The sequence below is a fragment of the Elephantulus edwardii genome, unplaced genomic scaffold (assembly GCF_000299155.1).
Source record: "Elephantulus edwardii isolate Elephantulus edwardi_28Jun2011 unplaced genomic scaffold, EleEdw1.0 scaffold00054, whole genome shotgun sequence".
Classification (NCBI taxonomy): Eukaryota; Metazoa; Chordata; class Mammalia; order Macroscelidea; family Macroscelididae; genus Elephantulus; species Elephantulus edwardii.
In genome coordinates this window covers 6,067,850-6,091,340 of record NW_006399804.1, presented here as the reverse complement: position 1 = coordinate 6,091,340, position 23,491 = coordinate 6,067,850, and the positions used below count along the sequence as shown (strand labels likewise).

The following is a 23,491-nucleotide window of genomic DNA, read 5'->3' as shown; positions in this document are numbered from 1 at the left end:
GTGGAGCTCCCCGATTAAAACAGGCTTGGAAGCAGGAGTGGCCTCCACTTCCGAAACAGCTTGCCTCTGGAAACTCTATGAACTTAGAGAAATGATGGAAGTTATACAAGTGTTTAGGTCTTTTGCTCTTAGGGTTGCTGTGAGTTGTCTACAACTTGATGGCACTTAACAACAATAAGTGTTTCCTTGCTCTGTTCTCACCAGTGCCTTCCTGGTTCAAGTATCGGTTTTGCATGAACACAAATCAAGTGTTTATGGATTCCTCTTCTTATCAAGGTTAGCCACAGTTTATTGTGATCCACACAGTCAACAAAGAGAAATATATCAAAACTCTTAACAGGAAGAATAGCTTATGTATCTACATACACACAGGCAAATTAAACTATACTTAAAAAAACCCAACACAACAAAACCTTTCCACTGGAACATCACCAAATTTGACAGGCATCTTTCATGTTTTTGACATTTTGAAACTTTTATTATTGTATTTATTATTTTATTATTGTTTATTATTGTATGAAATCATGTATTTGTTGAACAAACTTTTTTATTAATATGAAAAGGGGTTTTTTTATTAATTTCAATGAACATTTACAGAGATTTTGGATTTCCATTCATTCATTGTTGCACTTTAGTCCCCACCCATCCCACCCCCACCAGTTTAATAAAATTAAAACAAGTCCTAAAATTTAAAAGAAATGCAATGCATTATATGATATTATTTTAATTTTTTAAAAATTGATACTTACTATTCGAAGCTAGGATTCCAAGTATCATAGTAGCATTTCTTCTTATAATTTTGTCTTCATGGATGAGTAGTTTAGATAAAGGTTCCACTGCTCCAAGTTCAAGAAGAGTTGCTTTATTTTCTTCACCTGACATCACAAGAGAAACAAAGTGAAACCTGGATTCCATTATCTCCTCCAAACTCTTCTTTGCATCATTTTACGTCTTATTTGCCATTTGCCTTTCTACTCTTGCTTCCAATCATAGTTCTTTCTGAAGAAACATCAGCACACAGTCACCCTCAGAAATGTGCTGCTTTCTTTCCCCCTTGATGGTCACAAAGCTGGTATCATCTTATCATCCAGATATTAGATCCCAGCATCCCCTCAATGAGGTCTCCTCCAATTATTGTATCTAAAAGTACCACTGTACAAATCTCTCTATAAAGCCTGCTTTATTTACTCCATGTCCTTTAATCACTTCTGTGATATTTCTTCCTACTCCACAATAACTTCCTTTCCATAAGGACAATTAACGTGTTTGCCATGTTTTCTATATACTTTTCAGTAGCGAGCATAGCGCTCATTTGGTATCACTAACCTCTGGCTACCGTACTGCCAACTCCAACTCCCAGTGGCCCTCCATCACATTTCTAAGGCTGTAAATCTTTGTGAAAGGAGATTAACTTTCTTTTTCCCAAAGAACACCTAGTGGATCCAAACCACTGACTTTTTCATTAGAAGTCTGACACAAAATGTATTCAATAAATACTTGTTTGCATATTGTTGTTATATCCTATCAAGTCGCTTTTGACTCCTAGTGACCCTATGTACAACCACGCTGAACCCTTCCCTATCCTGAGCCAGTCTCACTGACTCTGACACACCTAATCTCATTGCCCAAATTATTGTTTCAATCCATCTCATCTGAGGTCTTCCTCTTCTGCCTTGTCTCGCCACCTTTCCAAGCATGATGTCCCTCTCCAAAGACTGGTCCCTTCTCACCACATGCCCCAAGTATGTGAGACAGAGCTTCAGAATCCTTGCCTTCAAGTAGAAATTTGGTTTTACCTTCTCCAAGACAGACCTATTTGTTCTCCTAGCAACCCATGAATGGCCAATAATCTTCTCCAGCACCACAACTCAAAGGCATCAATTCTTCTTTTGTCAAGTAACTGTGAAGGCCATGGCCTACATCAGGTGCACCTTAATCTCTAGACTGACATCATTGCTCTTCAGTACCTTGGAGAGGTCCTTGATAGCAGACTTCCCCAATCTAATTAGTCTTTTGATTTCCTGACTGCTGGTTATACAAGTAATTAACAAATATAAGTAGGTGATATGGAGGTGGCAGTCTATGGCTTGTATTTTTATTCTTTTATATTTGTAATTGTGTTATTAATGAAAGTTTACAGTTACATTTTTCATTCATTACTTGTTGCACATTTTCCTCCCTACCCCACCAGTATGCTTTTAAAAAATTATATTGTAGTTTTATTACAATCTTGAAATCAAGTAGTGTAAATAAATCTTCCTCCAAGATGGACTTATTCATGTTTCAGTCCATAGGATGTTCAATATTCTTCTCCAACACAAAAAGGCATTGATTCTTTGATATCTTTGTTCTTAGTTGGAAAATAAAAAATAAAAAAGGAATAACATTCTATGCATTTCTCAAGTTGAAAGAACTGAAAAACAAATTCAAGTTTTAAGGTACAATATTTAAGGATTCTATGAGCAAAATTTTGAATGATCTAGGAAGTATAAAAAGACGATGGATGGAATATACAAAGTCATTCTATCAAAAAGAATTGGTTGACACCAATCATTTCAGGAGGTAGCATTTGATCAAGAACCAATAGTAATGAGTTCAAGCTCCATTGAAGACACTGGCAAAAATTAAGGCCCCAGGAGTGGATGGATTATGAATTGGCATGTTTTAACAACCATGGGCATGCTCACTAGTCTATGCCAAGAAATTTGGAAAACAGCTACCTGGCAAACTGACCAGAAGAGGTAGACATTTCTTTCCAATCTCTTTCATCATTAAGTGATATCTTATACAGGTTTTTCACTTTATTATCCTTATATGCCATCAAGTTATCAGCAACTCATAGAAAGTCTATGAACAATGAATCTGACCCTGGCCCTATCTTATGCCATCATCACCATATCTGACATACCTGAGCGCATTGTTATAGTCACTGTCAGTTTATCTTGTTGAGAGCCACCTTCTCCTATGTTGACCCTCCTCTACCTTTCAAACATGATATTCTTCCTCAAAGAAGGACCTCTCCTAATATAAGCCCAAAGTATGAGGTGAAACTTTACCATCCTTACCACCAAGGAGTATCCAAGTTGCACTTTTTCCAAGACAGAATTGCTTATATTTTTGGCTATGAGACATTCAGAAAACTTCTCTAACACTACAATTCAAAGGCATCAATTGTTCTGCTGTTATCTTTTGCTACTGTCCAACTTTCAAATGCGTAACAAATAAATTAAAAGACCATGGTTTGGAGCGGTCCCTGACAGTAAATTTCCCAGTGCAGTACATCTTTTGATTTCTTGGCTGCTAGTACCAACCGTATAGATTGTGTATCCAAGTAAGGTGAAATGGTTGGCAATTTCAAGCTTTTCTTCATTTATCATTATTTGCCTATTAACCTAACCATGAAGATTTAAATCCAAGGGTTTGAAGTCACCCTTGCTTGCAGAAAGGAAAATTGTGTCATCGATGTAACACAAGTTTTTCACAGATGGACTTTATAAAATGTAAGAAATTCGTATCAACGTTTTATTCCATGTTTACAAGAAATTCTTAAAAAAATTATATTGGTTTCCATACAAAATGTGTATACATTATGTATCACATTTTTCTTCATTCACACTGTGTTTCATACAATCATTCCCATACAATGTGTTTCATAAATCAATCCCAGTGAATTATGCCCACCATTTTCCTGTCTTTTCAGGTCCCTGCAAGATCATTCCCATTTCTACAAGGAATTTTTAACACAATTTTCTTTCCTTTTTTTATTTTGGAGTACCAATACAAAGGTGACTTTATAAAATGAACTGAGAAGTAGTTAAGGCTTTCCAATTTTTAGGATTTATGTAGAATTTTTAGTCTTCCATAAATGTTTGGTATAATTCATAAATAAAACCATCTGGACTATAATTTCTGTGTGTGAGAGAGAGAGAGTGAGTTTTTCTTACACACTGTAATTTCCATCATAGATATAGTGCTATTTAAGCCAGTTTTAGAGGGAGAGCTATATCATGCAATGAATATGTGCACTTAAACTGTTATATTTGTTAGCATTATTCATATTATCCTTTTAATGTCTGCAGGATCTATAATTTCCCCTCTCTCATCACTGACACTAATAATTTGTTTCACTCCCTGCTTGCCTTTCCCTCTCTTTTTGCTATTAAGCTGAATGCCTTGTTGCTATTGTTAGGTGCTGACAAGTTGAGTATGACTTATAATGATCCTATGAACAACAGAACTTAATTCTGTCCTATCCTATGCCATCCTCATCATCTCTGATACAAATGAGCCCATTATTGTAGTTAGTGTGCCAATCCTTCTCTCATTGGGGGTCTTCCTCTCTTTTGCTGACCCTTCACTTTTCTGAGCAGGATATACTTTCTAAGGAATGTTGTTGTGGTGGTGGTGGTGGTGAAGGTGGTGGTGTAACATAGTGTCAGAACCAACGCATAGATGACCCTCTGGGGGTCAGCCTTTCCTAACAACATGTTTATAGTATTAGAGACAAACTTTCACCATCTTTGCTGCTAAAGAACACTCAGGCTGCACTTTTTCCAAGACTTACCTGTTTATTCTTTTGACAATCCATGAAATATTAAGTACTCTACTCTAATACCACAACTCAAAAGTATCAATTCTTCTGTCATCCTTATTCACTGTCCAATTCTCAGATGCATAGAAAGTGACTGATAAGACTATACTGCCTGAATCAGGAGCACCTTAGTCTTCAAACTGACATCATTACTCTTGAGTATTTTCAAGAGGTCATGGACAGTGACCAAAAAGCAATATATCTCCTCACTGCTGGTTCCAAGGTGTTCATTATAGATCCATGTAAAAGGAAACTAATTGACAGTTTCAGTCATTTCACATCTATCATGTTGTTGCATACTGAACCATTGGTAAGGAGCTTTTTTCCCTTGAAGTTGAGATGTAATCTATTAATCTATATTGAAGGTTGTATTGTCTTTGATCTTTTGCTTCAAGTGTTCCAGGTCCTCCTAACTTTTATCAAAGAAAGTTGCATCGCCTGTATAACGGAGGTTGTTGATAAGTCTTCCTCTGATCCTGATGCCTCATTTCTCTTCATAGAGGCCAGGTTCATAAACTATCTGCTCAGAAAACAGACTGAATAGGTATGATGGGAAAAGGATACAATACTTGCACACACACACCCTTTTTTTATTTTAAACCATCCAGTGTTCCCTCTTTCCATTCAGACAATAGCTTCTTAGTCCAGGTATAGATCTCATATAAGTACAATTAAGTGTTCTGGAATTCTCATTCTCAATGTTTGTTGTTTTCATATGCCCTCAAATCACTTATAACTCATAGTGACCCCATGTAAAACAGCTCTGAAGACTGCTCTATCTTAAGCCAATTTCATTGTCTCCAAAACACCGACCTCTATTACCCCAATCACTGAGTTAATCTTTCTCATCCAAGGTTTTCCTCCTTTGTGCTGTCCTTCCAGCCTTCCATGCATGAATGTCCCTCTCCAAAAAGTGGTCCCTACTGTCAACATGCCCAAAGTATGTGAGATGGAGCTTCAAAATCCTTCCAACTTTTTTAGAAAATGCCATACTGAATTCCATATTGGTTGCATCATTTTACACTCCCACCAACAATGTTGTTGTTAGGTGCCGTAGAGTCATAGATGACTCATAGTGACCTTATGAACGAAAGGCCTGAGCACTGTTCGTACATAGAGTTTCCACAGGCAAGCTCTTTCAGAAGTGGATCCTGCTCCTGCTTCCAGGCTTGTTGTAGTAGGGAAGCTCCAGCCAACACTGTCTACCATCCGTACCCATTACCACATTTGGCACATCAGCGTCACAGTGTTCAGCATCACAGCAACCACAAGTTACCTCTGTACAGCAACACAGATCAGTGCTATACCACCTAGAAGAATGTTTGACAGGAAAACAATATGAACCCGGCCCGAGGGCCGCAGATTAAAATCACCCACCTTCAGTTTGGTAGCATAGCTTTCTTTCCACTAGGCCAATGTAGCTCTGTGTCATCGTTGTTATTGTTGTTAGGTGCCATCGGGTCATAGGCGACTCATAGTGACCCTATGAATGAAGCCTGAGCACTGTTCGTACATACCAACAACAAGGGTTTCAATTGATCCATAACCTCGCCAGCATTTGTTGTCTGCTGCTCTGGTGAACTTTGCTATTGTTACTGGGGTGAGATGATATCTCATAGTTGTTTTGATCTGCATCTCTCTTAGAGCTAGGGATTTTGAACATTTCTTTGTGTATTTGTTTGCCATCTGAATGTCTTCTTGGTGAAATGTCTGTTCATGTCCTTTGTCCATTTTGTGATTGGGTTATTTATCATGTTGAGGTGCTGGAGTATTCTATAAATTCTAGACATAAGTCCGTTATCAGACATGACATTACCAAACATTTTCCCCAGTCTGCGGCTTTCTTTTTTACCACTGTTGGAGAAGATTGACCCAGCAACTGCATTACTGTGAATATACCCTAAAGAAACCAGAACTTTTACAATAGCAAAGAGATGGAAGCAACCCAAGTGCCTAACAACAAATGAATGGATTGAGAAGCTAAGATATATTCACACAATGGAATTCTACGCAGCACTTAAAAACAAGGAACTCATAAAATATTATACAAAATGGGTGACCCTGGAGGACATTACAGTAACTGAAATATCTCAGTCACAAAAGGACAAATATTGCATAATGCCACTGTTATAAAACAGGACTGACATTGGGGATTGGGAACCACTATGAAAAGAGGGGGTAAATAATAATAACTGCATTGAAACAGATGAAGGGAAAGAATTATTTAAAAGGAATATGTGATTAGGCATTACTTACATGAAAGCTGTTCAGAATAAGAGATGCATAGCAAAGTGGACTTGGGTAGGGAGAGGGAGGAAACTATGCAACAATGAATGAATTTTTTTTAAAGAGAAAAGCAAACTGGGGGGGTAGAAAGGAAAATGTGCAACAATGAATGAATGGAAATGCAAGTTTTCGATACACCTTCATTGAAATAACAATGAAACTTATTTTTAAAATATTACATACATATATTATAATAAAAAGATTCTTCCTACAAGGAGCAACCTGGTTTCACCCTTTCTAGGACAGACTTGTTTGTTAACAGTCCATGGTATATTCAATACTCTTCTCCAGCACCACAACTCAAAGGCATTGATTCTTCTTCTATCATCCTATGCCACTGTCCAGCTCTCAGATAAATAGTAAGTAATTGAGAAGACCATGGCGTGGATCATGCATACCTTAGACTCAAGATTGATATCATCGCCCTTCAATACTCTGAAGAAGTTCCTAACTGCAGATTTCCCCAATGTAATTTGTCTTTATAAAAGAAAACACAAAACAAACCATACATTACACTGGTTTGTTTAAAAAGTTCAAATATATTGTTTTTCTCACTGGGTCTTTCTCATTTCCTTCATCATCACCCCTTCCACCCATTAAATTGTGGCAATTAGTCTTTTGATTTCACGGTTGCTATTACCAAGAGTGTTGATTTTGGAGCCAGGCAAGCTGAAACTGTTAACAATCTCAAAACTATCATGGTGCTGCCAATTGGCCCAGGGGTAAGAATCTTTGTTTTCTTGATGTTGAACCTCAATCCATATTAAAGGCTACAGTCCTTAATCTTCTGCAGTAAATGCCTCAGGTCCTCTTCATTTTCAGAAAGCAAGGTTGTATCAACTACATAACACAGATATGTTGAGTTTTTTTCCAATCCTGATGCTTCATTCCTCCTCATGGAGCCTAGCCCCCTGGATGATCTGTTCTGAAAATAGATTGGAAAGGTTTGGGGATAGGATGCATCTCTTGCAAACACCTTTCCTGATTTTGAACCATAAAATGCTTCCTTGCTCTGTCAAATGCCTTTTCATAGTCAATAAAATACAGATCGATTACTCATCTTTATCAAAAAAGCCTCATAGTTTTTTGGTTGTACTGCTTTCCCCCTTTTTGTTTATTTTCTATTTATTTTTTCCCTACTCATTGCTATTATATCAGTACTCCTTTAATCTGGGATTTAATTTGCTCTTCCTTTTCTTGTTTTCTTGGATTTTGGGCGTGGGTTTTTTTTAATGTTGAAGCTGAAATCATTAATTTAAAATCTTTATTCTAATAAAGACATTTAATGCAATAAATTTCTATGTAATCTTTAAATAACCTACAAATTTTTATATGCTGTGTTTTAATTTTCATTCGGCTTAGTGTAATTTCTAATTTTCTTTTTATTTCCTCTTAACTCATGGGTTATTTAGAAAGATATTTGCTTTCTAACTATTTGATAACTGTCCAGAGGTCTTTCTATTATTGATTTCAAGTTTTATTCCACTGTAATCAGAAAATATACTTTATATTGTTTTAATGCTTTTAAAGTCTTGTTTTAGGGCCTCAATATTGTCTGTTTTGGTAAAAATGTCATATAGTTTTGCAAAGAATTTGTTCTCTGTTTCCTTTGAATGGAATGTTCTTTAAAAATGTATTAGTGTAACTTCATTAAGAATGCTCTTCAAGAATTTCATATTCTTACAGATTTCCTATCTCTTTTAACATTTATTAAGAGGGGTATTGAAATCTCCAGCTATAAATATGAATGTCCATTTCTCCTTGCTGTCCTAGCTCCATGTATTTTGAAATTTTATTATTAAGTAAATAAATGCTTAGGATTTTCATGAACTATTGATTAACTAACTGCCTTATTGTTATTAATAAAAGGCCTTTATCTCTGTTGCTGTTCTTTTTTTAATTGTGATTTTAGTAAAAGTTTACAGAAAGGATGGGTTTTCGTTCATTTATTGATGTACATTTCCCACTTCCCCCATCCCCAGCTCATTTTGTAATTCATGTCTTGGTCCAGATTGTTAATTGTCATACACATGATGTCTATTTGTCCATTCCTTTCAGAGAGTCCTTCCCTTCACCTGTTCCAGTGTATTGTTCATTATCCATCCTTTTCCCACTCTTCTCGCTCTTGTGTCCATTCTGGCTTTTTAACAGTGGTCTATGCAGTATTTGTCCTTTTATAACTGAGATAATGTCTCAGCATTTTATCTTCCAGACTCTTACATATGTAGTAATTTACAGTTTGTTTTTCAATGCTGTGGAATATTCCAGTTAATGGGTGTACTATGTTGCTATTGTTTTGACAGTTGTTGTTGGTGTTGTTGTGTACCATAGATCCAGACCCATAACTAACCCTCCAGTGGGTTTTGAGAGGCAGTTAATTGCACAGGAGACTGCCTGTCTTTCTCCTATGGAACATCTGGTCACCTCACACCGTAAGGCTTCGGGATTGCAGCACAACTTCTTGCCATTAGAGTATCTGGTATTAAGTTAGCCTTCCAAGTTGTCTTTTGGTTAATGCTAGTATGCCATGCAATTTTTTTTATTCTTTTGCTTTTAAGTTATATATGGTACCTTTATATTTTAAGCACATGTTTTATAGGCAGAATCTAGTTAGGTTTTACCTTTCTTAAAATATAATAATCTTTGTTAACTGAGGTATTTAAATCCATTACATTTGACTTGATTTAGGTTTAAGTTTACCATCTAGCCATTTGTTTTGATGTATCACCTCTACTTTATGTTCCTTGTTTTCTTGCCTTATTTTGTATGATCCACTTTCTTTTCTTAGCTGGCTTGCCAGATAATACCTGTTCTGTTATTCGACAGTTGTGTTACAGTTTATAGTTGATAGTGCTTATCAAAGTCTATGTTCAAATGATACCTTTATATTTAACACAAAAATGTTACAAAATATATTTTATTTCCCTTCTTATCTTGGTGCTAAGGAGTTCCACTGGCACATTATATCCTGTTATGCTGCTAACCAAAGCAGGAGAGGAATGGGCAATCTCATTCTACGTGATTTACTGCCTCTGAAAACCCACTGGAGAGTCAGCTATGGGTCAGAAAAGGTCAATGGTTCAAATCTATCAGCTGCTCCTTGAGATGAAGATGGGCAGTCTCTTCATGTAAAGACTTACAGCCTCAGAAACCTGAGAGAGGGGTGCTAGGAGTTGAAACTGACTTGAAAGCAGTAGATTTGTTTTTGTCATCTTGGTTCTTTTTGTTATACATTTACTTTGTTTACTATTCTTTTCTTAGTTCTCTTTTAAAGTTATTTAAATACTAAGAAAATTACTTTTTTTAAAAAATTTATTATTTTGTGTATATGTATCATCAAATTGGATCTCACTGGTGTGGGAGGAGATTGCCCCTCCTTCTCTGGCAGAGCATCTGCTGGATTCGGACTGCATACCTCTGGGATTGCAGTGCAACTTTTTTGCCACTAGGCCACCAGAACTCCCCTAAGAAAATTACTTTTATGTTACATTTCCATTTCTGCTGCTCTATCTTAAATCCTTGTGTAGATCCACACTTCTACCTGGTATCATTTTACATCTGCTTAACGTACATCCTTTACCATTTTCAGTTGTGTCTGTCTGCTGGTATTGGACATTAAAGCTTTTTGTCTGTGTGAAAAAAAAATAACCTTTATTTCAACTTTGGTTTTAAAAGAACATTTATATCATGTATAAAAAAAGAGGACTGCCAGTTCTTTTGCTTTCTTTAAGTACTTAAGGATTTAGCTCCACTGACCTCTTATTTGCATTGTTTCTGACAATCAATCTGTTGTCATCCTTGTTCCTCTAAAGATAATGACCATTCTCCCAGCCCCCAACTAATGGTTTTAAGATTATTCTTATTATCACTGGTTTCAAGCAATTAGATTATGATATGCCTCCAGGTGATCTACTTCATATTCCTTATACCTGAATTTCATTAAGCATCTTGTATCCTGTGGGCTTATTATAGCTTTCATGAAATTTTAGGGACAAATCACCATTATTTCTTCAAATCATTTTTCTTCACCTTTTTCGTTCTTCCAGGAAGTCCAATTATGTATATTAGGGTACTTTAGGGAGCTCTGATAGCCTAGGGGTAAAGAACTTTGTTGCTGACCTAAAGGCACTAGCTGCTCTGCAGGAGAAAGAAGGGCAGTCTCCTGTGGTGCATTTTACAGCCCATGAAAACCCACTGGAGGAGGATCCGCCATGAGTCAGTTTCAACTAGACAATGAGAATAAGAACCAACAACCAGATCACTGAAATCCAGCTCATCTTTTTAAAATATCTTCTCTAATTATATGTAATTAAATTATATATATATAAATTGTATATATATATACATATATATATATATGTATATATAAATTACCTTTTTTCTTCTGCAATGTTAAATCTGCTTTTAATCCAGTTTCGTGCATTTTACATCTCAGGCATTTAGGTTTTCTTCTCTCTCTTTCTCTCTCTCATTGCCACCGATTTGAAAACAACTCCTAGCTGGCTCTCCAGTGGGGTTTCAGAGGCTGTAAGATGAACAGGAGAAGACAGTACATCTTTGTCCCAAGGAGCAGCAAGTAGGTTTGAACCACTGCCTTTGGGTCGGGCAGTGCAACTTCTTCCCCATCTTATTTGTTTATTTAAAATATCTTCCATGTTTACACTTACTTTTTGAACATATGGGAGATGGTTGAATAAGTGTTTATATGTTCTTCTCTTCCACAGTCTGTCAGTTCTGCATCCATTCTGGTTTATTGATGGATTATCTCTTCATGGATTATTGTTTTTCTTCAGTTCCATCAAGTCAATTACAATAGTAATCCTCTGAACAAGAGAACTGAATGCTGCTTTACCATGTACCATCTCATGATCTCTAATATGCTCAAGTTCATTGTTATACTCACTGTGTCATGGATGGGAATGGTCAATTGGATGTGAGGCACTGTGAATTTTTCCTAGTTTACCACAGGACATTTTTATTCTAAGACACAGTTAAGCTACCTGGGAATAGAGATCCTGTCAGATTTTGTTTTTAAGATTTGTTAGATTGTGTCATCACAGTGGCAATTAAGGGATGGATAATTAAGCTTCACTTCTGAGGCCAGAAAGAGTTCTGGTGACTAAGTGGTGCAAATTTCATTGCCAACACAAAGATTCATGGTTTCAATCCACCAGCTACTGCACAGGAGAAATATGGGCATTCTCTTCCAATAGTATTTACTGTCTATGAAAACCCACTGGTGGGCCAGCTATGAGTCAGTTCCCAACTGAATAATACACAACAATAACAACAGCTGAACTAGAAGGCAAGCGTTTATAGGGTTTTCAAAGACGAATTATTTCACAAGTGGCTGGCTAGTCCAGTAAATACAGACAACAAAAAAAGATCTATGCCTTTGAGTTGTGGTGTTGGAGAGGAACCTAAATACCCCATGGACTTCCAAAAGAAAGAACAAATAAATTTTGGAGAAGAGTGAAGCTATGATGCTCCTTAGAGGGAAAGATAGTGAAACATCATTTCACATATTTTAGACATCTTGTTAGAAGGGGCCAGTCTTTGAAAAAGACACCAGGCTTAGAAAAGCAGAGTGTCAGCAAAGGAGGGGAGGACTCTCAATGAGATGAACTGATACAGTGACTTTAACAGTGGACTCTAGTGTGGCAGAGAAGATGAGGATAGCACAGGGTAGGGCAGGTTTCAGATCTCATATCCATAGGGTCACTATGAAATGTACTCAAGTTGAGGGTACTTAACAACAACAACTGAGGCCCTAACAACAACTAAGGAGGGAATTCTGGTATCTTAATTCCATAGGGCATTGTACTACAATCTCAAAGACCACACTTTTCTGGCAGTTTGAATCCACCAGGAGCTCCATGGGCCAAAAATATGGAATCTCCTCCCATATGATTTAAAGCCTCAGAAACCCAATGGAGGGCTGGTATTGACTCCAGGGCATTGTGTAAGAGAGAGACAGACAGAGAGAAACACAGACTGTCTGAGACACAATCCCTCTGTGTACTTGAACCAATGTCCTAAAACTGCAAAAGTTGGTTTTGGTTTTTTTTACGTTTTCAGTGTGGTAAACAGAAACAGGTACTCCCCTCACCCCCACGTGAGCAGCCCACACTGTTTACTCTTCTTGGTGGTTCTCTACCTGACCTGCAGTAAGTTTCTGAGGTTGTACATCTTTATGGGAGTAGACTTGAGTTCAAAATTCAGCACTCAGTTGAATACATCATACATTAGTGGGATATCTCACAAATCTGAGTTCTCACTCTGTCCAACTTTGTCTTATCTGTGATTCTATTCTGCAAACTCTAGTTACCTTTGTCGCTCAAGACTCTCAGATCTATCTTCAGGGAGTCTGCAGGACTTTGTGTAGGATTCCCCTTCCTGAGTTGTGGACTGGAAACTCTAAAATGAATGTGTGGGGGCAATCAAAGGGCTTATTACTTCTTTTCCCTGTCTCTCAGTTCTCACTCTATGTCATTGCCTGATGGCTAGTGTCTTCCTATTACTTTTCTGGGTTTTGGGTTAATTTTTCCAAGCAAGAGGATAACTCTCATCCCTTTCATGGCCAGGAGGCAAAATCCTATCATTTATCTTAAAAAAAAACATTCAGAAAAATACTGCTTTACGAAGCACCAAATTAAAATAATACCTGCATTGACTGCAGGTCAAATACATGCCTGTTTCCATACCTCATGCCATATAAGAAAGGAGATGATTCATAATTAAGCACATAGGACAACCAGGCGATGTGAGTATAGTGAATCTCATTGAGTGGGACTCGTGCTCCCACAGATGCAAAATCCAAAGTCTCTCTGGAATTTGACCCAGGATTTCACACAAACCACTCCTAAAGCATACCTTCCAGAACCAGTCAGGGGTTTTGGGTTGGGTTTCGTGTGTGTGTGTGTGTGTGTGTGTGTGTGTTTGGGGGGAGGGGAGGTTGTTGTTTTAAATTGGACTAAATGTATGAAGCAGTTCGACTCTGGAAGGTGGATTCTTCTTGTTTTGGTTGAGAGTTGGATATGAACTATTTGGTTGTTTTTATTTCATTCACAACTGTGTGTGAGCTGATTGGATTTGCTGGATTTGGCTAACAATGAGCTGTGGGCTGGAAGCCTCTTGTTAGTCAGTCAGGACCTGGGGAGGGCTGTGTATTTAAAGTCAGTTGGGCTCTAACTAAGTCTCCAGTTTGGAGTTTTTATTTCATTCATAATCATGTTTTAGCTGATTGGATTTGCTTAACAATGAGCTATGGGGTAGAAGCCTCTTGTTTGGAGCCAATCAGGACCTGGTGGGAAGGCCTGTGTATTTAAAGTTCATTGGGTCCTTGGGCATGCAGTCCTTGGGCATGCAGTCCTTGGGCCTGGTGTTGTGTTTAGATTGAACATTGTTCTAAGTGATAAAGCACTCATCTGTCAATTTGCTATACTGAGGTAACTTGGGGTTGCTGTGATGCTGAACGCTGTGTGTCAAATGCCATAATGGTTATCCATAGTGGACAGTGTTTTGTGGAGCTCCCAGATTAAGAAGGGTTTGGAAGCAGGAACGGCATAAACTTCCTAAACAATATGCCTCTAGAAACTCTATGAACTAAGAGAAACTTCAGGTCTTCTGTTCATAGAATCGCAGTGAGTCAAGCTCAACTTGATGGCACTTAACAACAACAATAATAGTAAAATTAAGAATATATATTTTAAGGCAAGTTGTTGTTGTTGTTATGTGCCATTGAGTCATGTGTGACTCATAACAACCCTATGTACAACAACCCTAAACCCTGCTATACCTCCTGTCAACCTTATTGTCTCTGACAAACCTTTCTCCATTACTCTAGTAACAGAATCAATCCATCTCATTGAGGGTCTTCCTCTCCTGCACATGTCCAAAGTATGTCAGACGAAGCTTCAGAATCCTTGCCTCAAGGAGCAGCCTGGCTTCACCCTCTCCAGGACAAACTTATTTTTTCTCCTAGCAGTCCATGGTATGTATATTCAATACTCTTCTCCAACACCAAACAAAGGCATCAACTCTCCTTTTATCATCCCTAGTCATTTTCCAGCTCTCTGATGCATAGCAAGTAATGACAAAGGCCATGGCCTGTATCAGGCACACCTTAGTCTCCAGCCTGACGGCATTGCTCCTCAGTGCCTTGGAGGGATCTCTGATAGTAGACTTTCCCAATGCAATTCATCTTTTACTTTCCTGGCTGAAATTAAAGCTGTCAACAATCTCAATTTCTTCACCATCTATCATGATGTTGCCAATCAACCCACTGGTGAGATTCTTTGTTTTCTTGATGTCAGGTCCTCCTCAGTTTCAGGAAACAGGATTGTGTCATCTGCATAACACAGATTGTTGATGAGTGTACCTCCAATCCTTATGCCACATTTCTCTTCATAGAGCCCAGCCTCCCGGGTAATCTGTTACGCATATAGATTGAAAAGATATGGAGATAGGACACATCCTTTATGCACACTCTTCCCAATTTTGAACCATGCAGTGTTTCCTTGCTCTGTTCTGATGACTGCCTCCTGGTCCAAGTATAAGTTTTGCATAAGCACAATCAAGTGTTCCGAGATTCCCATTCTTCTCAAAGTCAGTCACAGTTTGCTGTGATCCACAGTCAAATGCCTTTGCATAGTCAACGCAACACAGACATTCCTCTGGTACTCTCTGATTTCAACAAGATCCATCTAACATTAGCTATAATATCCCTAGTGTCGTGGCCTATTCTAAATCCAGCCTGTATTCCAGTCGTTTTTGGATGTTCTTAAGCAGAATCTTGCTTGCATGTGATATCAAATAGAAAAACATTTTCAATGCACTTAATGACAAGGGTATTATATTAAATATATAAAGAGATTTCTTCAATTAAGACTACTCAAGAGTGAAAAAAGAAAAATCAACACACAGGAATGAGTACTTCACAAACTAAGGCATGGAAACGGCAAATAGTCATATGACAAATTTGTTTAATGTCATTAGCCCTTAGAAAAATGCATGTCAAAAAGCACTGCTATTATTTTTTTACTTTAGCTAATCTGGCAGATGTTTAATGGACCATCTTCTACTCTTTGACCTGAACATATTTATGTCTGGCACATACACTAAATTAAAACATTCCGTTCCAAGATCCTCAAAATCTCATCCCATTACAGCATTACCCCACCCCAAGGTCTAACAGTTTATATAAATTCCATCATCTCCAAAGTCCCATATTTCATTGTCTAAATCTGATAAGAATCTGATAGGAAAATTTTATATGAATGAGGTTCCAGATATAAGCAATTTTTTTTACATAAGCAATTTTGGCATCCAATTTTTCTCCACCTGTTAAATTATTGTACTAGAGAAACAGGTATCTTATCTAAACTGTGATGGCTTTACGTTTTGAGAAATTCTCCTGTCTTTTCTATTTTACAATCTCTCTACTATTTCATTCATTTCTTGTGTTTCCCTTACTTATAGCAGGATTAAGGGGTCCTAGTGACCTAATGGGTAGGGAGTTATACTGTCAACCCAAAGGTAGCCAGTTTGAATCCAGTCACCTGCCATGTGACTCAATGACAATGAGATTTTTGGAGTTTGGGGATTTTTTACATAAAAAATTAGGAAATAATTAAACTTATAAAAGGATTACACAGTCTATTCAAACATACTTTCCTTATTTTCATTTTGTACACATGTGATCTCTAGTCTTTGGTTTTTAGAATAGGGGGGAAAATTTTGATTTGTTTTTATAAAATACTGGTTTGCTCACAAAGTTCATATACCTTGTGTTCCACACTGTTCTTCATTCATATTGTGTTTGACACAACCATTCCCATTTATTACGTTTCATAAAATCAATCACCATTGTACGTTGCCCATCATTACCAGAACTTTTCAGGTCTCCACCACATCCTTTTCATTTCCTTCACTCACTCACTCCACTCACCAAATTGTGCAACCATGTGTTTTCACCTCTACCCATCCTCACCTCTCTGTTTGCACTCCTTTCACCCTTGGCTCCCCATACATGTGTTACTAGTTATCCTTCTATCTTTACAATAATGGTCTTATGCAGTATTTGTTCTTATGAGACTGAGTCAGTTCACTCAGCATAATGCTCTCCAATCTCTCCCAAGTTACATACTGTTTTATTAAAATCGTTGCTCCTGATTGCTGTGTAGTATTCCCTTATGTGAATGTACTACAATTTCTCAATCCATTCAGTTGTAGTTAGACAATTTGGGCCGTTTCTAAGATATTGTGTTGGTGAATAATGCTGCTATGAGCACTGGTATACAAATCTCCATTTGTGTCTCAGTTCTAATTTCCTTGGAATATATTCCAAGTGGAATAGCTGGGTAATAGAGTTCCTAGGTTGAACTTTTTGAGGAAATGCCAAACTTCCTTCTAGAGAGGGTGTACCATTTTACAATCTACCAACAGTGTAAGAGAGTTCCCACCTCTCCATATCCTGCCCATTTATTGCTTGCTGCCATGCTAAACTTTCCCACTGCTACTGGGGTAAGATCTCTCTTATTGCCAATGATTTTGAACATTTCTTTATGTGTCTGTTGACCATCTGAATGTCTTCCTCAGTGAAAAGTCTTTCCATGTCTTTTGCTCATTTTGTAATTGGGTTATCAGTCTTTTTCTTCTGGAGGTCCAGCAATATTCTATAAACTTTAGTTATAAGATCCCTGTCTGAGATGGTATTGCCAAATACTTGTTCCTTTCGGTAGGTTTTCTTTTCACTCTGTTGGAAAAAGTTTTTTGATGGCATAGGGATTTAATCTTTAGAAGATTCCATTCATCAATATTATCCTCTCCAGATTTTGAATTTCCAGCTTTATTTAGCAGTCTCTTTATATTATACACTAGGCCGTATAAGGTTGATCCCAGTTTGTCTCTGATGAACTTTATGGTTTTGGACTTTACTCCCATGTCTCTGATCCACCTTGAGTAGTTTTTTGTTTGTGGTATGAGATGTGGATCCAGTTTTGCAAGCACCATTTGATGAAGAGGTTTTCATTTCCTCATTTGATAGCTTTTATTTCCTTGTGAAATATCGGTTGACCATAGATACCTGGGTCCATTTCTGGTTCTTGATTCTGTTGCATTGGTCTATGTGCCTGTCATTGTACCAGTACCATGCTGTTTTGATTCTCAATAAATGTCTAGACCAACATAGCAAGTTGAATTTGATACTATTTTTCAATTTAATGATGTGTTGTTGTTCTGTCATCTAAGTCTGCAAATAATGTCCAACATAACATTTCTTTAAAATCACACTGCATCTAACTTAGTTTAAAATATTTTGTTAAAAATAATAAGTTCCACTAAACTAATGTATAATCTCTTGCAGTGTTCTCAAAATGTTATATAGCATAATAAAATCTATTTCTATCACCATATAGCAATAGTATCTGATTTGTAACATTTAAAATTTTTAAATAAACTTAATTTATTAACTATAGTTTTAATGTTACTGTAAAAGAAGAAATATAGTACAAAGAATTTCCACACACCCTGTATTCAGCTTCCACTACTACTGACATCATACACTGTTGTTTTTGTTGTTGTGTGCCTTCAAGTTGGAACTGACCCATAGCTGACCCTCAGGCAGGTTTTCAGAGGCAGTTAATCAAAACAGGGGTTGCTGCCCATCCATTTCCCACAGAGCAGCTGGCTGATTTAAACTGTGTGGCTTCAGGATTGCAATGCAATATAGGGCATTTGGTACAATTAATGAACAAGTATTGATACATTTTCATTATTGAAAGTCCATTGTTGTATACCATTAGTCAGAACTAGCACACAGTTGGGTTTTCAGAGCAGTTTAATTGTACGTTAGGAGATTGTCCCTCTTTCTCTTGTGGATTTGAACCATGTGCCTTCAGAATTGTTGTGAAGTTTCTTACCACTAGGCAAGAAGAGCATAGTTTATTACAATTTCTTCAGTTTTAACCAATTGCTCTTTTTCTAGTCCAATGTCTTATGCAGGTTTCTAAATTACATTTAGCCTTCTTGTCTCCTGACACTCTTCTTGGCTGTGATAATATCTCTGGCTTTCTTTGTTTTGATAATTGTTACGGTTTTGGATGCCCCTAAATTGGAATTTGTAGAATTTTTTTTTATCACAATTGCATGTTGATTTTAGATCTCTGGAGAAATAGCTATAGATAAAGTGCCACTTTCATCACATCACAATAACAGTACATACGCTAATCACTGTTTGTTACTTTGATTAACTATTTCTCTCTACAGCAAAATGACTAATTTTTCTCCACTTGCCTATTGTATTCACTGACTACAAGTTACTAAGTGCACCACACACTTTAAAGAGTGTGGCATTTACATTTCACCTTCGTAAGTACAGAGTATCCATATAATAAATTGCTAGAATTATGGTACATGGGAGATTTGGATTTTTCATTAAACCATTTACTTATATCAGCATGGACTCCTGGGTTGCTATTTTCTACTCAGAGTAATACTCTAGTAAACAATTGTTTGCTCAGTTTGTTGCAGCTTAACAATCAGAAGCTCTTTTGGTTAGATCCTGAGACATCCACAGCTTTTCAAACTACAATAAAGTCTTTTAAATGGCTATCCTACTCAGTAGGTATGTGACTTCTCAAGACTAACTTAGAGAAATACTTTTAATTTCTAGAACTACTTTTACTTTACATTCAATACTTGGGAAATACTTATAAGGTAATAAAATACTATATATGTATTTATTACCTGATACATTGAATGTCAGTTTGTAAGAATTTATCTGACAGGAAGTAAAGACGAGGGAGAAAGGTGAGTTCAGATAAAAGTAGCAAAATATTTTAAGAAACTGGAAAAATCCAAACCTTTTAAAGCAAATCTATAAATGGCTTCACATGCTTTAGCTAAAATTTCTTCTTCTGGAGACTGAAGCATTAATACTACGGTTGCTGCATTTTTGCTTTCAATTGTTAATGGCTCGAACTGAAATACAAAGGAAAAAAAAGATTAAATTCCCCTTGAAAAAACAAGTAACAAATAGTATCTCAAAACTTTAAAGGAACACAATCTTGCAAAAATGATGTCTTCAATGCCCACTATAAACAAAGTAAAAGTTAATTTAAAACCAAATGAAAAACACAAACCAAAAATCATTACTGATAGAAAATTTTCAACATTGATTTCCCCAGAATTCTCATATATATAGCAAAAGGTTTCAGAATCTTACAGGTTAAATTTCTACATTTGGTGACATAGACTCAAAAAAATTTCTTAAACACCTAAAATCTTAGTTTATAAGAAACTTTATAATAGGGATAATGATACTTGTATTGAGATCAAAGAGAAGATTAGAGATCATATATGTAAAGTATTTATCTTTTGGGGTTTTTTTAGCAATATATCTGGCTCATATGTTAAGTAAGTAAACAACATATATTATTATAATTCTTAATCTTCAGGATTAAAACCCTTGGTACCAGCAGTCAGGAAATCGAGAGATGTGTTGCACTGGGAAAGTCTGCAATTAGAGACCTTTCTAAATTATTGAAGAGTAATTATGTCAGTTTGAAAACTAAGGTGCGTCTGATTGAGGCCGTGGTCTTTCCAATCACTTGTTATATATCTGAGAGCTAAACAATGAATAAAGAGGACAGAAGAATTATTGATGCCTTTGAGCTGTGGTGTTGGAGAAGAGCGCTGAACATCCCATGGACTGCCAAAAGAACAAAAAAATACTTCTTGGAGGGGGTGCAACCAGAGTGCTCTTTGGAGGCAAAGATGATGAGACTTCACCTCACATGCATGATTCATGCATGTTGCTAAGAGGGACTATTCCTTGGAGAGGGACATGATGCTTAGAAGGGTGGAGTGTAGACAAAGAAGAAGACGACCCTCGACCAGGTGGATTGACCCAGTGACTGCCGTAATGGGCTCTAGTGTGTTAGGAAGTGTGAGGATGGCACAGAACAGGACAGGATTCAGATACACTGCTCATGGGGTTGCTATGAGTCATATTCGACTTGACAGCACCTAACAGCAAGAAGAGTCTTCAGAAATTCTTGTTAATATGTATATACTGTTTTGCTGATTGCCTTAGAGTTGAGCACAACTCATAGCTACCCTATGAATAAAAGGCCTGAAGTCCCTCTACAACTATCAACACTTATCAAAGTTCAGAGTTTCCGGAGGCATGTTATTTAGGAAGTGGATGCCACTCCTGCTTCCAAACCTGTTATCGTTTGTTATTGTTGTTATGTGCCATTGAGTCATCTGTGATGGATAGCGGCCATATGTACAGCAGTTCTGAACCCTTCCCTGTCCTGAGCCAGGCTCACTAATTCTGACCACAAACCCCCATCACCCCAGTTACTGTATCAGTCCATCTCATTCGGGGTCTCCCTCTCCTGTGCTGCATCCACCCTTCCAAGCATGATGTCTTTCTCCAAGGACTGATCTCTCCTGGCCACATGGCCAAAGTAACTGAGGCAGAGCTTCAAAATCCTAGCCTCCAAGAAAAGATATGGCTTCACCCTCCCCAAGACAGATCTATTTGTTTTCATGGCAGTCCATGGTATGTTCAAGACTCCTCTCCAGCACCACAACTAGAAGGCATCTGTTCTTCTTCTGTCATCCTTAGTCACTGTCCAACCCTCTGAAGCATAACATGTAATTGAGAAGACCATGGCCTAGATTAGGCGCACTTTTTTATGCAGACTGACATCGTTGTTCTTCAGCACTCTGGAGAGGCCCATGACAGCAGATTTTCCCTGTGCAATTTGTCTTTTGATTTCCTGAGTGTTGACTGTGGATCTGAGCAAGCTGTAATTGCTAACAACCTCAATCACCTCACCATCTTATATGGTGCTACCAATTGGCCCAGTGGTGAGGATCTTTGTCTTCTTGATGTATATACTAGGTAATAGTTTTATTAGTGTCTACCTTCTAGAATTACACATTCAAAACATTTTAAAAAGCAATATACAGTCACACATAACAACCTGCAAAATTAAATGGAATTTGGACCATGGAAGTGGCAATATAATATACAGAAGATGCAGAGGGCTCTAAGGGAGAAGATCTGGGTGCTGCTGTGAAATCCTGGAAATCCATGTTTACCTAAATTATAAGTACTAAACCCCATGACTGTAGGAGCTTTCTTAATTAAAGGATAAAATGAATATTTATACAATTCTTCCATTTCTAGAGTCTGGTGAGAAAAGGAGTTCTGAAAGAAATTAAAAGGGGGGAAAATAATTTTAAAGCTTCATCTGATTCTTTGTGTTGGTGTTTCCTTTCTGAACATCTTATTATGATTTCCTTTATAAAAATATTTTAAATTTAGCCCTCATTAAGGGAGGGAACAATCACTCTGCACAAGAAACTAGAACCTATTTAAAGTAGCTCTGTCACTCTTAATTCCAACCTACTTTGTTTTCTTCATTGATATAATCATTACCTGATTAGTTTTATTGATTACTTAACATGGATATGGCATGAATGCCGCAGAATAACTACAGTTCCCAAAGGAGTCAATTTATTGAAAAACATTAAAACAAAGGCTGCAGTAAATACCCTTTATTCTTTCTTAAATGGTTTTAAAACACCATAGCGTTTTGTACACTGATTAGTCACCACTAAGAAAACAGTGACATGGGGCTCTAGGAGCTTACAGGGAGAATGAAAACTCTTAAGAGTTAACAACATAAAGAGCTATTACAGGAGAAGGAAGACATGTGCTTGGAAGGGAATGGAGAGACTTGGCATGACATTTGTCTCTCCTACAGAGCCCACAGCATTTTAGTAATTTTTTATTTAAAAAAAAGCACTGAGAGTCAAATGATCACTGTAACAGAATGCCCCATGACTATATGATACTGTTCTATATATAATTATATTTCATTATAGATAGAGTTCTGCACATTTAATGATTTATTCATTGCAAATGCCTTCTATAAAAAACATAAACGCAGGCTATACACATGGATTTCACCTGATGGTATGCATAGGAATCAAATAGATTAGATTTGTGGAAAGACTCAGTAGAGAAGCTCAATATAAGCACTGAAAACCAGGCCGGGTGCTGATTGTGGGACAGAGGACAGACCACCAACTACTCATATGCAAGTTCAAGCTGAAATTGAGGAAAATTAAATCAAGTCCACAGGAACCAAAATTTGATATTAGGTCTGTCCCACTGGAATTTCAAAACCATCTCAGGAACAGATTTGAGGCCTTGAGCACCAATAAGCATTGACCAAATGAGCTCTGGGATGATATCAAGAAAATCATCCATGAAGAATGCAGAAGATCATTACAAAGGCTGAAAAAGAAGACCAAAATGGAAGTGAGATGAGACTCTGAGTATTGCATTAGAGCACCAAGCCAAAGCTAAAGAAAAAAACCAAGACATTAAAGAGCTGAACAGAAAATTTCAAAAGGCAGACTGGGATGACTAAGCAAGATGGTATAATGAAATGTGCAGAGAGTTGGAGTCAGAAAATCAAAAGGGCCGAACTCGCTCCACGTTTCTTAAGCTGAAGGAGCTTAATAACAAATTCAAGCCGTGGGTGGCAATACTTAAGGATTCTTTGGGTAAAATGTTAAATGATCCAGGAA

At 37.2% G+C, this 23,491-nt stretch overlaps 1 protein-coding gene across 1 annotated transcript in view; it reads right to left on the bottom strand.

The window, feature by feature from the left end:
* LOC102858876 (armadillo repeat-containing protein 3-like) overlaps positions 1 to 23,491 on the bottom strand; it is a 161,777-nt gene that overhangs the window by 116,270 nt on the left and 22,016 nt on the right. Inside the window, exons 3-4 of the mRNA XM_006887100.1 lie at positions 19,741 to 19,858; positions 750 to 875 (exon numbers count right to left, since the gene is read on the bottom strand). Of these exons, the coding sequence (XP_006887162.1) occupies positions 750 to 875; positions 19,741 to 19,858 (244 nt within the window). The remainder of the gene's footprint in view (positions 1 to 749; positions 876 to 19,740; positions 19,859 to 23,491) is intronic.